This window comes from Leptonychotes weddellii, chromosome 11, assembly GCF_054177405.1.
Source record: "Leptonychotes weddellii isolate Sample4059 chromosome 11, ASM5417740v2, whole genome shotgun sequence".
NCBI classification, from domain to species: domain Eukaryota; kingdom Metazoa; phylum Chordata; class Mammalia; order Carnivora; family Phocidae; genus Leptonychotes; species Leptonychotes weddellii.
The window spans coordinates 82,872,803-82,888,139 of NC_138379.1; the positions used below are offsets into that span (position 1 = coordinate 82,872,803).

A 15,337-nucleotide genomic window follows, 5' to 3' on the forward strand; every position below is an offset into this window, starting at 1 on the left:
TCTCCCTATTCAGTTCCAGGTCCCCCTGCTGGCATCAAAGCTGTCCCTTCCTCCGCCAGCAGTGTGGTCGTGTCTTGGCTCCCCCCAGCCAAGCCCAATGGGGTGATCCGCAAGTACACCATCTTCTGCTCCAGCCCTGGGTCTGGCCAGCCGGTAAGTAGGCCCAGGGTTGAATGAGGAGGGGGACAGGAGAAAGGGAAAAGTTCTCTGAAGATCAGTGGGCATCCAGGCCAAACCCGCGGGCTACTTACATCTGTGTTTCTACCTGAATTGATGGATAAGAATGGACACTGGTCACCCAAGAGTAGCTGAAGCCTTACCCAGTGTCCATCTCGGGTCAGTCCTCTGTTCCAGGGGCTGCAAGGTCGTTACAAGCCCTGGAGGCTTCTTTGAGTCAGGGGTCACAACTAAACAGATGTGAAAGGGAGACCAAGGCCTCGACTCTTCTGGTCTGGCTGACCAAGGAAGCTCCTAGCGGGCCCCAGAGCTGTTGACTGGGGCCTGCCTGGTCCATGGCCTCTGGACATGAACCACTCTCCAGCATGAATGGTCTGGGCTTGGACGGCTGCTGGAGCTCTGCCCTGAGTGGCCTCCTCAGCATGGAGCCTGCTAAAGGGAGGAGAAAAGATGGCAGACAGCTGAGGGGAGGCAAGAGCATCTCTCTCTCTGGGCCAGAGCTGGGCCTCACTGTTGGGGAGAAGACTCAGACTGCAATATCTGCCCAAACCTGGGAGTTCAGTGCAGGCAGCTGGCCCCTGCCCCTCCACTGGGTGCTCAGAGGGGCCCCACGGAGAGGGAAGAGAGGATGAGGGTGGGTGCAGTCTATGCACCCATGGCCCACAGTCTGCATCCTTCCCTCTGCCTTTCCTGATCTCCAGCCACTCAACCACCGAGTTCTGCTGGGTTACTACCCTGGAGCACATCTGTGCTAGCTACGCGAGCAGGTGCACCTGTCCTCAGGGGGGTGTCCAGTCCAGTGGGGAGGTGGAAGGGCACACCCGGAGGGGGGCCTGGGAGTACTATCCCAGAGATGTGCTCAGGACATCTCAGGCGGGGAGCAAGGAGCAGGAGGAGGCCAGCTTCCCCCTCCACAAGGAGCTCGTGATGGGCGGCAGCCCGAGCATCCGCAGATGAGCTCCTGGCGGCCGGGAACGCTGCCCTGAAATTGCTCGGTAACTGTGCCATGTCCTCCTCCACTCGGCTTTCCTGTGGTCTTTCTGAATTACCCTCTGAGCCGTAGGTGGCCCGGCACCGTGCCAGGGAGGCCAGAGTTCTATCACCCGAGGGAAAGCCCAGAAATATCTTTTCAGGGACTCTGTGTCCTCCCCTCCATCCTCACAGACACTATGCAGAGAAGTGAGCATACAGCTCCGTGAATTTTCACAGCACCCGGGGCAAGCAGACCCAGAGCAGGGAACACAACATTACAACCCCCCAGAGGACCTCCTCGTGCTTCTTCCGGTCACCACCCTACCCCTCCCCAGCCAGGATGACAACCATCCTGACTTCAGAGTAGTGTCGCCTCTTTTCACAGGTTATATAAGCGAAGTCGTACCGTTTATCTGGCTTCTCTTACTCAACATTGTTTTGAATTTGTGGATTTCATCCCTACTGTTGTGCGTGGTTATAGATCATTCACTGTCATTTCTGTACGGGTTTCAGCCGCGTGTGTATATAGAATTGTTTTATCCAGTTTGTTGCCCATGGATGGATAGGCATTTGGGTGGATTTCAGCTTGGAGCTGTTACATACGGTGCTGCTGTGTGCGTCTCCGCACGTGTCTCCTGGTGCTCGCGTGCATGCGTGCTTGTTGAGTGTGTACCCATGAGAGGAACCACCGAGCCATGGGGTCTGCACATGAGAATGCGCTGCCATCATTGGGTGGTTGTGCCAGTTTTCCAATCAGCGTTTTAGCCATGCTGTCTGCCCCTTTCCCCTGTCCCCCAATCCTGCGCATGTGCACACACACACGTGCATTCTAAGTTCCCCACCATTCTGGACACCTGCTGTGCCTTTTCACAGCTCACACCTCCGCCTAGGCTGACCCCTGCCGTGGCATGCCCTTCATCCTCTGTCATACGCTGACTGCATCAGATGGCAACTAGCTATTCACTTCTCTGTCTCCTGCACTGGTCCGTAGGGCCCCTCGAGGACAGGGGCAGCATCTTTTCATCTCTGGGTCCCCAGCTGCCCAACACTGTGCCTGAAACATCACTGTCACTAAATACATGTTTGATGAATGAATTACCAGCAGCCTGGCAATTGTAAAGCCTTAGACACTGGGCAAGTTTCCCTTGGTAAATTGATGGGAGAGGGTACTCATTCCCGAGCTTGGCTTTGTGCAGTCATCTCCTCCTCTGCCAATGAAGCCTTTCAAAGGAGCGCTGCATCCTCATTAACTCAGGCTTAGGAGCCCCCAGTCAGCTGGCTGGGGACCTCTCTCCCGGGCCCCAGAACAGAGCTCCTGGTGCCCGGCCCCTGCTGGAGACCCCGGGCCATGTTCTCCCTCCTGGGGAGAGTCCCCATGGGACAGTGTCCCACCAGGGGCCAGCCACCTTGTGGGGTAGGGACTGCCTCAGTGAGGGACCCAGGGAGCTGACCACCACATGCGACTGTGTGATACTATCGCTTTGCACAAATATATTCCAAATTCCAAACAACTGCATTACAAATTCACTTACGGAAGAGCTCTAGGAGTGAGTGCTGGGGGTGAGGACACATGCACGTATATGACGGTACAAAACCGTGGATTTGAGTATGAGGTCAGAGGCAATGCACATGGGTCTTAACGTGTGCATACGTACTTGAGTGTATGAACATGCATGTGTAGAATCCTCAGGCTAGAAGGAAACTGCATCTGGTGTAGGCTCCCAGGAGTGATGCCCCGGGGGCTGCCAGAGCTGCATTGAGTCCCTTCAGAAATTTTACCAAACATTGCCATACATTTGTTGTTTTTCTCAGATTATCAAAATATTGCCACTTTATTCTCAGAAATTCCATAAAATAAAAAGGAATAGAGAAGAAAGCAAAAATTACTTGTACTCATTCCCTAGAGATAAACACTGGCAATGTTTTGGTATATAGCCTGCCAGTCTTTGATCTGTACATATATTATGGGGGGGCGTTAATAAAATGAAAATGAAATTTCACATAATCTGTGTTTTTCAAGTAATATATGTAGGCACTTCCCCACCCCATCAAATACTCTTTTCAAACATGATGGTGAATGCCTGTATGTATATAATCCATTTAACCAGTACCCTCATTCTATATTTAATCTATTTTCAAGGGTTCAACATTATAAATAATCCTTCATTGAACATTCCTCATAAAAGTCTTTATGCCCATGTTTTATTATTTTCTTAGGGTAAATTTCCATAGGAATTCCTGAGGCACAAAGAGTATGGGTATTCTTAAGATATGCATACATGTTTGTAAATTATCCCTCAGAAAGCTGGAACCCAGTTATGCTTCCAGCAGCATTATAAGTATATTCTTGTTTCACATGCCCATGCTAATCCAAGGTATTATACATGTTTCATTTTTGCCAGTTGGATTTGAATAAAGGTGTCCTATTTTAGGTATATTCCTTTGATTACTAATTAGGTTGATTATTGTTATATGTATATTGGCTGGGTTTTTTTTTTTTTTTCATCTTTGGGTAATTGTCAATTCATATCCTTCATCCATTTTTCATTTGGGTTGTTCGTGGTTTTTTCTTACAGGTCTGTCAGTGCTCTTTACATATAAGGAGAATAACCATTTTTTTTTTAAAGATTTTATTTATTTACTTGAGAGAGAGAATGAGACAGAGAGAGAGAGCACGAGATGGGGGAGGGTCAGAGGGAGAAGCAGGCTCCCTGCCGAGCAGGGAGCCCGATGCGGGACTCGATCCTGGGACTCCAGGATCATGACCTGAGCCGAAGGCAGTCGCTTAACCAGCTGAGCCACCCAGGCGCCCCGAGAGAGAGTCTTAAGCAGACTTCATGTTGAGCGAGGACCCCATCTCGGGGCTTGATCCCCAGGACCCTGGGATCATGACCTGGGCCAAAGGCTAATGCTTAACCGACTGAGCCACCCAGGCGCCCGAGAATAACCATTTTTTAATCATATTGGTTGCAGTTATTTGCCAGTTCACTGCTTGCCTTTTGGTACTATTTTTGGTGTGCCATAGGTTTTGTTTTTATAGAATTCAAATTTATGAATCATTTCTATTTATGATTTTTGCCTTCATTTTTATGATTAGAAATGTCTTTCTAATCACATTTCTATTGTCATAGTTTTGCCTTTTTCTTTTTAACCTTTGATCCACAGGGACTTTATTTGGGAGTATGGTTATGTGTTTCTAAAAATGATTTCAGGAGATTCTTGGGGAGTCCAGGTTAAAGGGAAAACCTCGGGATCTGGATGTGATGCTAACACCTTCGGTGGGAAGCCGAGCCTCTCCTGCCCTGTGCAGACACAAATGTCCACTCGGATACACACTGACACACAAGCAGGTCCCCTCAGCTCTTCTCCTCGCATGCACAGACACACCTCAATCCTCACAGACAAAAGAGCCGGGAGACGAACATGCCCCAGTTTACAAAGGACTTACCCACCCCTTGCCTCCTTTGTGCCTCTCTGTAACCACAGAGGGTAGGCAGAGCTGTGTTGCTTTCTTAGTTCACAGGAAAGAAAACTGAGGTCCCAGGATCCTTGAGAAAGAAAGGTGTGTGACCTGTGGGACAGGCACTTAGTAAGAAGGGGCAAGTGGATGTTGAGGCCCCTATACCCGCCTACCTCATGCACCTGTAGGAACTACAGATACACACAGTGTCCTGGGTGCTGGGGCCTGAAAAGACCTCCCAACGACAGGGCTCAGGGTGGTTCTGCACCTGTCCGCAGCAGGGACCTTCTGGGGTCAAGGCCAAGTCTCCATGAGGGAGGCAGGAGGAGGAGTTGGCCAGGGAGCTCTGTGTGTATTGAAGGGATGCCCGTGTCTCCTCCCTAACATTTGCCTACAGACAGCCTGGGGCCAGAAAGGATGTTTTCTCCTGTGAGAAGTCATTGGGCCACTCAGCCCTCCCACGGGGCACAGAGAATGGCCCTCTGTGACCCTGTATCTGTCTGCAAGTCTGTCCCTCAGCATGTGCATGAATGTGTCTCCATGTCCATGTGCATGTGAGTGTGTGCACGTGAGCATGTGTGTGCAAGATCCTATGACTGCAGAGATAACTAATTATTAGCTCCCTCTGGCCTCAGGGCCCCCCATCTGTTCCAGGGGGCTGCTCCCCTCCCTAGACTTCTGCCCTGATTTCAAAGAGGCCCTAGTGCTGTCCTCCTTTCCCTTCCCCGCGGCTGACCAAAAAATAAAATAAAATGAAAGTCCACCCCATCCCGCCTGGACCAGGGAAGGGGCTGACAGGAGGTCTGCAAACTAGCGCTTATCAAAAGCTCCTTCTCAAATTCATTTCAATATCTGAGCCTCTGGTTTCCAAGGCAACATAATCTTTTCATCAAAGCAACTGGTAAAACCACTGGGATCCGATATTGTTTTGTTGGCAACTTGTCAAAACTGTCATTTGGTTAAAAAAAAATTTATAGATTTATATAACCTACAAATATATAAGGTGATCTATACCACTAATAATCGTTAATAAAGTGTTGCCCAGGGAAGCTCTCAGAGCTCCCTCTCCCCCCGCCTCCCTCCCCCGGACGGTTTGCTCCCGCAGAATGAAGGAGTGGTAATTAGACAGCGGGGCTGGTACAGGCTGGGGGAGACTGTCTACAACCCTAATAAGGCAAATGCGGTAATTTAGCTTCTCCCCAGAGACTCCCTTTCCCAGGGGTCTTCCTGGGACCCTCCTTCCTCCATTCTCCCTTCTCCTGACTCCCTCCATCACTCACCCGACACACTCACACTCCCTGGCCTGGAGCCACAATTGCCAGCGTCTGGATCAGTCGAAGAGGTAAACTGAGGCTGACCCAGCAACACCCCAGAGCAGGCCCATGAGCCCCCGGAGCCAAGCCCAGTACAAAGTCTGCTCACTGTTCCTCCTAAACCAGAAAGGGCAAATGAGGCAGGATCCGACCTTCTCTTCCCATCCCCCCTGACCGCCCCCCCCCCCCACCGACTGGGCTACCCTCTCCTCTGAGCCCAGGTCCCCGAGGAAAGCTGGGGTTGGAGGCTGGAGGCCCAGAAGCTGGGTTCTTAGCACTCCTTTGCCTCTGTCCGGCAGGCTCCCAGCGAGTACGAGACGAGTCCGGAGCAGCTCTTCTACCGGATCGCCCACCTGAACCGTGGGCAGCAGTATTTGCTGTGGGTGGCTGCTGTCACCTCTGCTGGCCGGGGCAACAGCAGCGAGAAGGTCACCATTGAGCCCGCAGGCAAGGGTAAGCAGCCCGGGCCGAGCGGGAGAAGCCGCCAGAAGCCCCCTTCTAGAATGCTGGTTCTCCCCAAGGAGGGGCTGTCTCCCTCCACCCTCTCCGTGACCTGGCTGTGAGGAGCTGGCTGGCCACCTGCCTCCCTCCTATATCCGCCAAGACTGGGCCTCTGCTGCCCCCTGACTCCCAGAAAGCCTCACAACAGGCTCCAGGCAGCACAGTTACCCAGAGGCGGAAGGCACGGAGCAGCACCCCGGTCGGTCCCCCATGCCCAACTCCTCTCCGAGGTTGAACAAAGGGGCATTAGCCCCACTCCCAGCCCACAGCAGAGCCTTTGTCCCAAGGCTCAGCATCTCCAGAGGGGGTGGCGGCAGGGGACACTGCTTACACGGAGCAGAGAGCCACAAAGGGATCTCCCCCACTGCCCCGTTTCAAAGGCTGGACACCTCGGGCAGAGGTGGTGCCCCTGACTGCTGATTCATTCGATCAACAGACATTCACAGAGGGCGCAGCTAGGAGGAGGCTCTGGGCTAGATGCTGCACACGGGTTGAAAAGAGTGTGTGTGTTCTTAGGGAATGCCCCACCGAATCCCTGGCCTGAGCAGAGGGGTGCCACGGGGGCATACACACCCCCACTTTACAGGGAATGACAGTGCTCAGGCCCCGACCCCACACCTAAGAGGCAGCCGTGCACAGCTCCTCGTCTGCCCTCTGCGCCAACCACGGGGCCAACCACAGGGCATGACAGCTCGCCGCCACCAGCCGGGAGCTCCATGTCCTCTACCTGGACTCCCAGCCTCCACGGAAAGGCCCCCTCCTTCCCAGGCCTGCCTCCTCCCACAGCCACCTGACTCTTGAGCCCTGGGGCCCAAGGACCAGGCTGAGGCTGCCTCAGCCCAGCCACCTTCTTGGTGTGTCAAGCTTCCTTTGCTGGGCACACAAGAGGCATCAGCCCTCCCCTGCCACAGGCTCAGAGTCCGCTAGCGCTCGATGGGGGGCCTGCAGCGGGGCTCCCCTGCCCTGCCCGTGTTACTCCATTTTCCAGTTATGCACCCAGGCGGGGTCGGCACGGCCCGCAAACAGCATGGAGAGTGATGTGCGAGCTCTTCTGGCCCCAAGTCAGGCTCTTCCCGCCCCCTTCAGCATTTCTAACAGCCCCAATCCCTCCTCCCCCAGGTGCCACCAACCCCTTCTCCTGGGCTCTTCCTTTCCAGAGAGAAGGGGCCTAGAACCTACCATGCGCCCAGGGTAGCTGGCGCTGGCCCAGAGACAGCGTGGGAGGGCCTGGGTGTCCTGGCAGAAGGCTGGCCCCTTCCCCTGTGGGCGGTCCACAGGACACATCCCCAGAGGGCTTTGTACCTCCCGGAGCACGTCTCCACAGCTGCTTCTTCTGTCCTTACCGTAGCCCCGGGGGTGGGGGGAGCACTGCTGTTCCCTCCCCCCCACCCCACTCACACACACACACACGCACTCACGCACGCACACACACCCCGAGACACCAAGAGATTCAGGGAACTAACCCCAGCCACATGGAGGGACCAGGTCTGGAACTCTTGAGTGCTTGGTCGCTTGGTTGACTGAACACCCGTAACTCAGCCCAGAGATCTGTGAGGTACCTGGGAGGGTCACCTTCCCAAAGTACCCTGGACATCTTTGCCTGCCTTGCTTTTCACGGTGAGGCTTGTGCATCCCGGTGCTCTGAGTGTGCTCCCATCACCCCTGGGGACGTTCCTGTCTCCACCGTGCCTGTCTGTGCTGCCACCTCTCTGTCCATCTACATTCCTGCTCCTGGCGACCTCAGTCACTGGGCGGCTGGCTCCCACGTCAGCATCTGCGGCCCAGCCACTTCTCTCATGCTCCAGAACATGTATTTCTGACTGCTTTCTAGCTACCCCATGTGGGTGACCTCAGGGTCAGTGTGAGGCTAAGTATTCCGGTGTCTCCTGCCTAGCCCCGCTCCTCCCCCTCCTCCCCTTCTTCCTTCCCCCCTCCCCCGCTCCTCCTGTGTGTCTTGTCTCTGTGAGGGCACCACCACCCAGCCAGCATTATGCAGTCATCCCCACACCCCCTCTATCTCTTCCTCAAAGCCAGTCAGACCCCAAGTCCTGGCGGTTCCCCCCTGAGCCCCCAACCGCCTCCCCACTGCCGTACGTCGCTTCCGGCCTGTTCTCCGGCTGCCATCTTGCTGCTGATCTGTGGATCCTCCAGCAAACCATCCTCTGCCGGCTGCCAGGGCTTTATCCACAACTCTACTTTGAACGTATCACTACTTGTAAGCCTCCAGTGGCTCCTCGTGACCTCAAGGGCAAGTCCATCCTCCTTGTTCTGCCAACGGAGCCCTCCATGCTTCTGCTCTTGCTCACCACCCGTCCCCCTTCATTCACCCTGGGCTTTGGTTGCCCCAGAGCATTTGCAGACCCTCACACTTCCCATGTGTTTCAGGCCTCCAGGCCTCTATTCAGTGCTGTCACCTCTTCCCGCTATGCCTTTCCTTCCCTGCATAGTGAATTCCTTTTTAGCCTTCAAGATTCAGGGGCACCTAGGTGGCTCAGTCGGTTAAGCATCCGACTCTTGATTTCAGCTCGGGTCTTGATCTCAGGGTTGGTCGTGAGCTCAAGGCCCACATTGTGCCCCATGCTGGGTGTGGAGTCTACTTTAAAAAAAAGATTCAAGTCAAAGCTTCTAATTCCAGAAGCCTCCCCTGCCATCACCTCCACCACCACTGAATAGGCAGAGTCATTCCTCCTTCTCTGTGCTCCCACGGTGACGTGTACCTACCCCTACCATACTATTTTCACCTGTCATGATACTTTTTAAGTATCTGTCTCCCTTTTGGATGATGAGCAACTTGAGGACAGGGAACAGATCTTGTTCATTTTGTGAATCCTCAGAGCTTCCTCTGATACCTGTTCCACAACAGGTATTTGATCAATGTTTGTTGAATCAGTGTCTCCCATCTGAAAGTGTCTGCACCCACCCCTGTCCCAAGTCCAAGGTGGAGGTCAGGTAGGAGATGGGGGACTTGAATTGTAAATTTGGAGAGCCCTAGGAAAGGCAGGCCAGTACAGTGTTGAGGGTAGAGGTGGGGTGGCCCTCATGCTCTCTCCCCTGCAGCCCCAGCAAAGATCATCTCATTTGGAGGCACCGTGACAACCCCCTGGATGAAAGATGTCCGACTGCCTTGCAATTCGGTGGGAGATCCAGCCCCTGCTGTGAAGTGGACCAAGGACAGGTGTGCGAGGGACCCCAGAGGGATGGGGGACCCCAAAGATGGGTGTAGTAGAAGAGCCATGAAGAAAAGAATCAGGCGTCCCTCCCTTCCAGCTGACCAGAAGCCCTGCCGGGCACATGGCTCCTGCTGTCCCATGCAGGCCTGGCCTCCCTGGCTCCCCTCTGTTTGCTGCCAAAGATCTCCCTTCCCTGGGTGCTTGAAGAGGCCAGGGGGACCGACATCCCCCAGGAAGTGCTAGGTAAAACCCCAATAGTCCCAGGCCCCCTAGCCAGCCTCCTCCTACTCCCAGCCCTGTTTGCCTGCAGTCCTGGGGGAGCCCCCAGGTGCTTACCATAACCTGTCTCTGCCCCCCAACCCCTGCAGTGAAGACTCAGCCATCCCCGTGTCCATGGATGGGCACCGGCTCATCCATACCAATGGCACGCTGCTGCTGCGTGCTGTGAAGGCTGAGGACTCGGGCTATTACACCTGCACGGCCACGAACACTGGGGGCTTCGACACCATCATCGTCAACCTTCTGGTGCAAGGTAAGGCCCCAGAAGCCAGGGGCCTCCCCAGCCTCCCCAGCCACCCGGGGGACAGACCCTTTGTGGAACAGAGGTGCCACGTGGACGAGGAGGCAGGAGGGATGGGGAGAATGAGCAGGAGCTGGGGAAGCACCAAGAGGGCGGGGAAGGCCAGGCCTGGGCCCTCAGCTGCAGCTGGGATAGCCCATGCTCCCATTATCGGGTGTTAACCCTTTGTGGTGAGGCCTGGTGGCTTTCCCCTCACAGTTCCCCCGGACCAGCCCCGCCTCACTGTCTCTAAAACCTCCGCTTCGTCCATCACCCTGACCTGGATTCCAGGTGACAATGGGGGCAGCTCCATCCGAGGTGAGAGGGGTCGGGATGAGGAGGGGGAAAGAGGGGAAGAAATTCTGGACCCAGTAGCCGGGCAAGGGCCTTACCCACTCCCACCACCTGTCCCCAGAGTGCCCCAGAAGTGATGAGTGAGGGGCAATTCAGACCACAAGAAGTTACCCAAGTGCCACAGACAGTTACCAGCCTCAGCATCTGGGTTTTGGAAGGCCCACCCCAGTTGCGGCTGGTGAGCTACGCAAACCTGAAGAAATCTGTTTTCTTCTCTCGGCCTCAGTTTCCAAATTTGTAACAGTAGGATAAATGTACTAGATAGTTCTTCTCAATCATGAATATGCACATGAATCAGCAGGGGATCTTAAAGAAGGCAGATTCTGATTCCTGAGGTCTGGGGTGGGATCTGACAAGCTCCCAGGTGATGTAATCCTACTGTCAGGGACCGCACTGGGAGTAGCAGGCTCGAAATACTATCCCTTTTAAGCCTCAAGGCTCTGTTTTCCGCTCCCCTCTCCACCTTGGCTGCTAAAGAGAGAGCAGGAAAACTCCTTGCAGCTTTGTGTCCGATCTGCCTCTGCCCCACCCTCCACCACCAAAGGCCCCACTCTGCCCCTGCGGGGACCCCAGCCCCACGCCACCTGTTGGGGTGTCTCAGGCCCCGCCCTGCCTGCCCTGCCCGCCCTGAGCCAGGCAAACCTCCCTGGCAGGCTTCGTGCTGCAGTACTCGGTAGACAACAGCGAGGAATGGAAGGACGTGTTCATCAGCTCAGGCGAGCGGTCCTTCAAGCTGGACAGCCTCAAGTGTGGCACGTGGTACAAGGTGAAACTGGCAGCCAAGAACAGCGTGGGCTCCGGGCGCATCAGCGAGATCATCGAGGCCAAGACCCACGGGCGGGGTGAGGCCTGACGATGACCCAGTTCGGGAGAGATGGGCCCAGGATATGGGGATGGAAGGTGGCTGGGCTGGGGAAGGAGGGCGCAGGGGAGCGGAGACTGAAGGGAGAGCCTAATTCCCATCACTATAGATAGCACGCTGACCAATCACAGTAGGAGAAACAGGCCCCACCTCCCCGGTAGCAGATGGTGGCAGCCTCTTCCTTCTTCCCATATCTCTTGCCCTGCTGAGGCCTTCTCTCCACGTCCTTCCCTCTTCTCCCTCCTCCTCTGTCCCCTGGGGCATCCCTACTCCCATCTGTGCCCACCGCGGCTTCCCGGAGCCACTGCAGCCCGGGCTGGCCCAGGGGACTCCCTCCCAGCGCAGATGAATGAACCCTCCTCCTCTCAGTCTCTAACCTCGCTCTCTCCCTGTGGCCCCCCAGAGCCCTCCTTCAGCAAAGACCAGCACCTGTTCACCCACATCAACTCCACGCATGCTCGGCTTAACCTGCAGGGCTGGAACAACGGGGGCTGCCCGATCACAGCCATCGTGCTGGAGTACCGGCCCAAGGGCACCTGGGCCTGGCAGGGGCTGCGGGCCAACAGCTCCGGGGAGGTGTTTCTGACCGAGCTGCGCGAGGCCACGTGGTACGAGCTGCGCATGCGGGCTTGCAACAGCGCTGGCTGCGGCAACGAGACTGCCCAGTTCGCCACCCTGGACTATGACGGCAGTGAGTCGGAGAGGGCAGGAGGGGCGGGAGGGGTGGCCTGGGGGCCGCAGCGAGGTGTCCCCAGGGAAGCTGGCAGAGAGGCGGACGCATAAAGAGAAGACAGACAAATCGAAAAATAGACAGGACTACCATGGAGGAAAAGGCTGGAGACAGGGAAGGAGCAAGCAAAGGGAGCAGCAGAGTGGTAGGGGGCAGGCAGATGGGCAGGTGCACCAGTGGCCGATACGGACTGATAGCCAAGCAAACCCATCGCACTAAGTTAGAGGGTCTTTTGAAGGTGCAATCCTTGCTCTCGGCTGCTTCAGAGATACGGAGACTATAAGGCAGAGCGATAGCTGAGGCCCTGCCCCTGAGGCCCCGCCCCCAGGGGACGCGTCGCCCCCGAGGCCCCGCCCCCCGAGGCCCCTCTGCTAAAAAGGTCCATTAGCCAGGCTGGGATAGCCTGGGCTACAGGAACAGATAAACCCTGAACGCTGTAGCGCTTAACCCAATAAAGATTTGCTTCTTGCTCTCATGACATCTTGTGAGGGTTGGCTGCTCACCATTTTTTAACTATGCCATCTTGACTGTGTAGCCTCCAAGGTCGCCAAGAAGAGAGAGATAGAAAAGTCACCCCAGTCTTAACTGCCTGGGCCAGGAGGTGAGGCTCATCACTTCTCTCCCCATTCTGTTGTCCAGAACTAGTTCCGTGGCTCTAATCTAATTGCCAGGAAGTCTGGGAGGGGTAGATGAACACACGGATATTTGGTGAGCACTCACTGGTGTCTGCCACACGGGGCACTTCATACACATGCACACACTCACATACACACATGCACGTGTGTACACACACACGTGTGTGCACATACACTGAAGGCATATTGAAGGCTGAATTCATAGAGACCAGTTGTCACAAGGTAAAGTCAGTCTACCTATGTGTTAAGGAAACAGAATAAAAGTGGTATCAGATGGAGTTGGCCTCAAACAAGGAAGGCTTCATGAAGGAGATGGCTCTTCTGCGAGGCTTTGAAACAGGCACAGATCGGGCTTTGCAGAGGGCTATGTCAGCAGAATTTACTGCCTCTGTGCAGGCACCCAAGGTTAGCGGATCTCACCCATGGGCGAGGGAGCAGGGAGAAAATGCAGGGCGTGGAGTGGCTTTGTCCCCATGTGGGGACGAGACCCCGGGATTGCACTGCTCTGACTTCTCGCTATGATTCTCACTACCCCTCCCACTTTACAAGCTGGATGGCGGAATCTAAGCTCATTGGTCCACCCTCTAGAAATGAACACTGAACTCCAACAGGCAGGAGACTATCTCTGAGAGACTTCAGGATAATTCTAAAATAGGCTCGCGAAGTCATCAGTATCATAAAGCAGTGTAAAAACTGCACGACTCTTCATGACTGTCCTGATGTGACCAGAATTTGGAGGAGTAGAGGGAGAGGGTTGGGGCTCTGTGCCAAGAAGTGGAAGTCAGAATGAGAACAAGGGCAGCAAGAGAGGTTCAAAGGCTATCCCATCCAGGGGACTCTGCCCAGACCCTACTCATAAGGGACATCTGACTCTCTTCTTCACCCCGTCAGGTACCATCCCTCCCATCAAGTCTGCTCAAGGGGAGGGGGATGATGTGAAGAAGCTGTTCACCATCGGCTGCCCGGTCATCCTGGCCACTCTGGGGGTGGCACTGCTCTTCATCGTTCGCAAGAAGAGGAAGGAGAAGCGGCTGAAGCGTCTCCGAGGTAGGCGAGTTTCCTACGGGCTTCCCGGGAGGGAGTGTTGACCCTCAACCACGTGGGCCACCTTTCATTGGCTCATGGGCACCATCTGGACAAGAGAAAGTGCCTGTGTCCCATTGAAGGGAGAGCTGCTACTCCAGCCTTCTGAAACTTTAGCTCATACTGCTTCTTCCTCTGTGCCCCCAAGACACCTGACCTAACCAGGGCTGAATTTTAGAGATATACCCTGGTAAAGCCATACTGGTTAAAATAGTTAAACATTCCCATGTTAGTTGATAAGTAGATGTTGCTCCCTTCCACCCTGGATGCTCCTTCTCTCTCACAGGGTCCCTGAGATTCTTCTCGAATCTGGCCACTAAAGCATAGACCTACAAGTGGTCGCTAAGACCTTGCTCAGTTTTGACCGTGTGGCTTCTATGACGTGTCTGATGTTAAATATTTTGAATATCATCCTTGTTCCAATCTATGATACCACAGACTGGCATGAATGGGTCTGCTTTACCTTGATTTTCCCAGGGACTGGTACAGTGTCTGGCACCTAGTAGTTACTTAACAGATGTTCATTCACTCATGTGGAAAACATTTACTGAATATCTGCTGTATGTAGATACTGCCAGACATTGGAGATAGAAAGATGAACGAAGAAGGAACAGTCCATAGTCTTATGGAACATAGTCTAGTCCTCATAGAATTCACAGTTAAATGTGAGGAGTCAGGGAACAATAGTAGCACAGAATAGGAAATTACTAACACTGCCTAGGGTGTTTAGGAGTTGGGTGGCTGGGTGGATGGATGATTGGATGGGTGGTTGGATGATTAATGGTACGGTTGGATGGAAAGATGTATAGAAAGACGGATGGATGGATGGATGGTTAAATGAAAGGTTTGATGGATAGGTGGTTGGATGGGTAGATAGATGGAGGAGTGGTGGATGGATGGATTGATGGTTGAATGGATTAATGGTTGGATCAATGGGTAGGTGGATGGATGCATGCATATTTGAATGAATGAATAATAGATGATTGTATGAATGGGTAGATGGGTGGATAGTTGAATGGATGCTTGGATGGATGGATGGATGGTTGGATGGATGGATGGATAATAAGATGGACATGGTTGTGTGGTTTTATGGACATGTGGACAGGTGGTTGAATGAATGGTTGAATAGATAAATCAATAATTGGATGGATGGATGGATGGATGGATGGATGGATGAAAGACTGGATGGGTGGGTGGAGAAATGAATAGATTGATAGGTAAATGGATCAATGATGGATGGATGGATGAGTGGGTGAGTAGATGGTTGGATACATACATGCAGCTAGATTCATTCTTTTTTTTTAATTTTTTATTGTTATGTTAATCACCATACATCATTAGTTTTTGATGTAGTGTTCCATGATGCATTGTTTGTGCATAACACCCACTGCTCCATGCAGAACATGCCCTCTTTAATACCCACCACCAGGCCAACCCATCCTCCCACCCCCCTCCCCTCTAGAACCCTCAGTTTGTTTTTCAGAGTCCATCGTCTCTCATGGTTCATCTCCCCCTCCGATT

General features: G+C 53.9%; 1 protein-coding gene across 1 annotated transcript in view; it reads left to right on the forward strand.

Annotated features, from left to right (window-relative positions):
- DSCAML1 (DS cell adhesion molecule like 1) overlaps window positions 1-15,337 on the forward strand; it is a 339,900-nt gene that overhangs the window by 318,116 nt on the left and 6,447 nt on the right. The window contains exons 20-27 of the mRNA XM_081799396.1: window positions 14-153; window positions 6,222-6,375; window positions 9,481-9,598; window positions 9,962-10,125; window positions 10,372-10,470; window positions 11,160-11,348; window positions 11,772-12,059; window positions 13,625-13,780. Of these exons, the coding sequence (XP_081655522.1) occupies window positions 14-153; window positions 6,222-6,375; window positions 9,481-9,598; window positions 9,962-10,125; window positions 10,372-10,470; window positions 11,160-11,348; window positions 11,772-12,059; window positions 13,625-13,780 (1,308 nt within the window). The remainder of the gene's footprint in view (window positions 1-13; window positions 154-6,221; window positions 6,376-9,480; window positions 9,599-9,961; window positions 10,126-10,371; window positions 10,471-11,159; window positions 11,349-11,771; window positions 12,060-13,624; window positions 13,781-15,337) is intronic.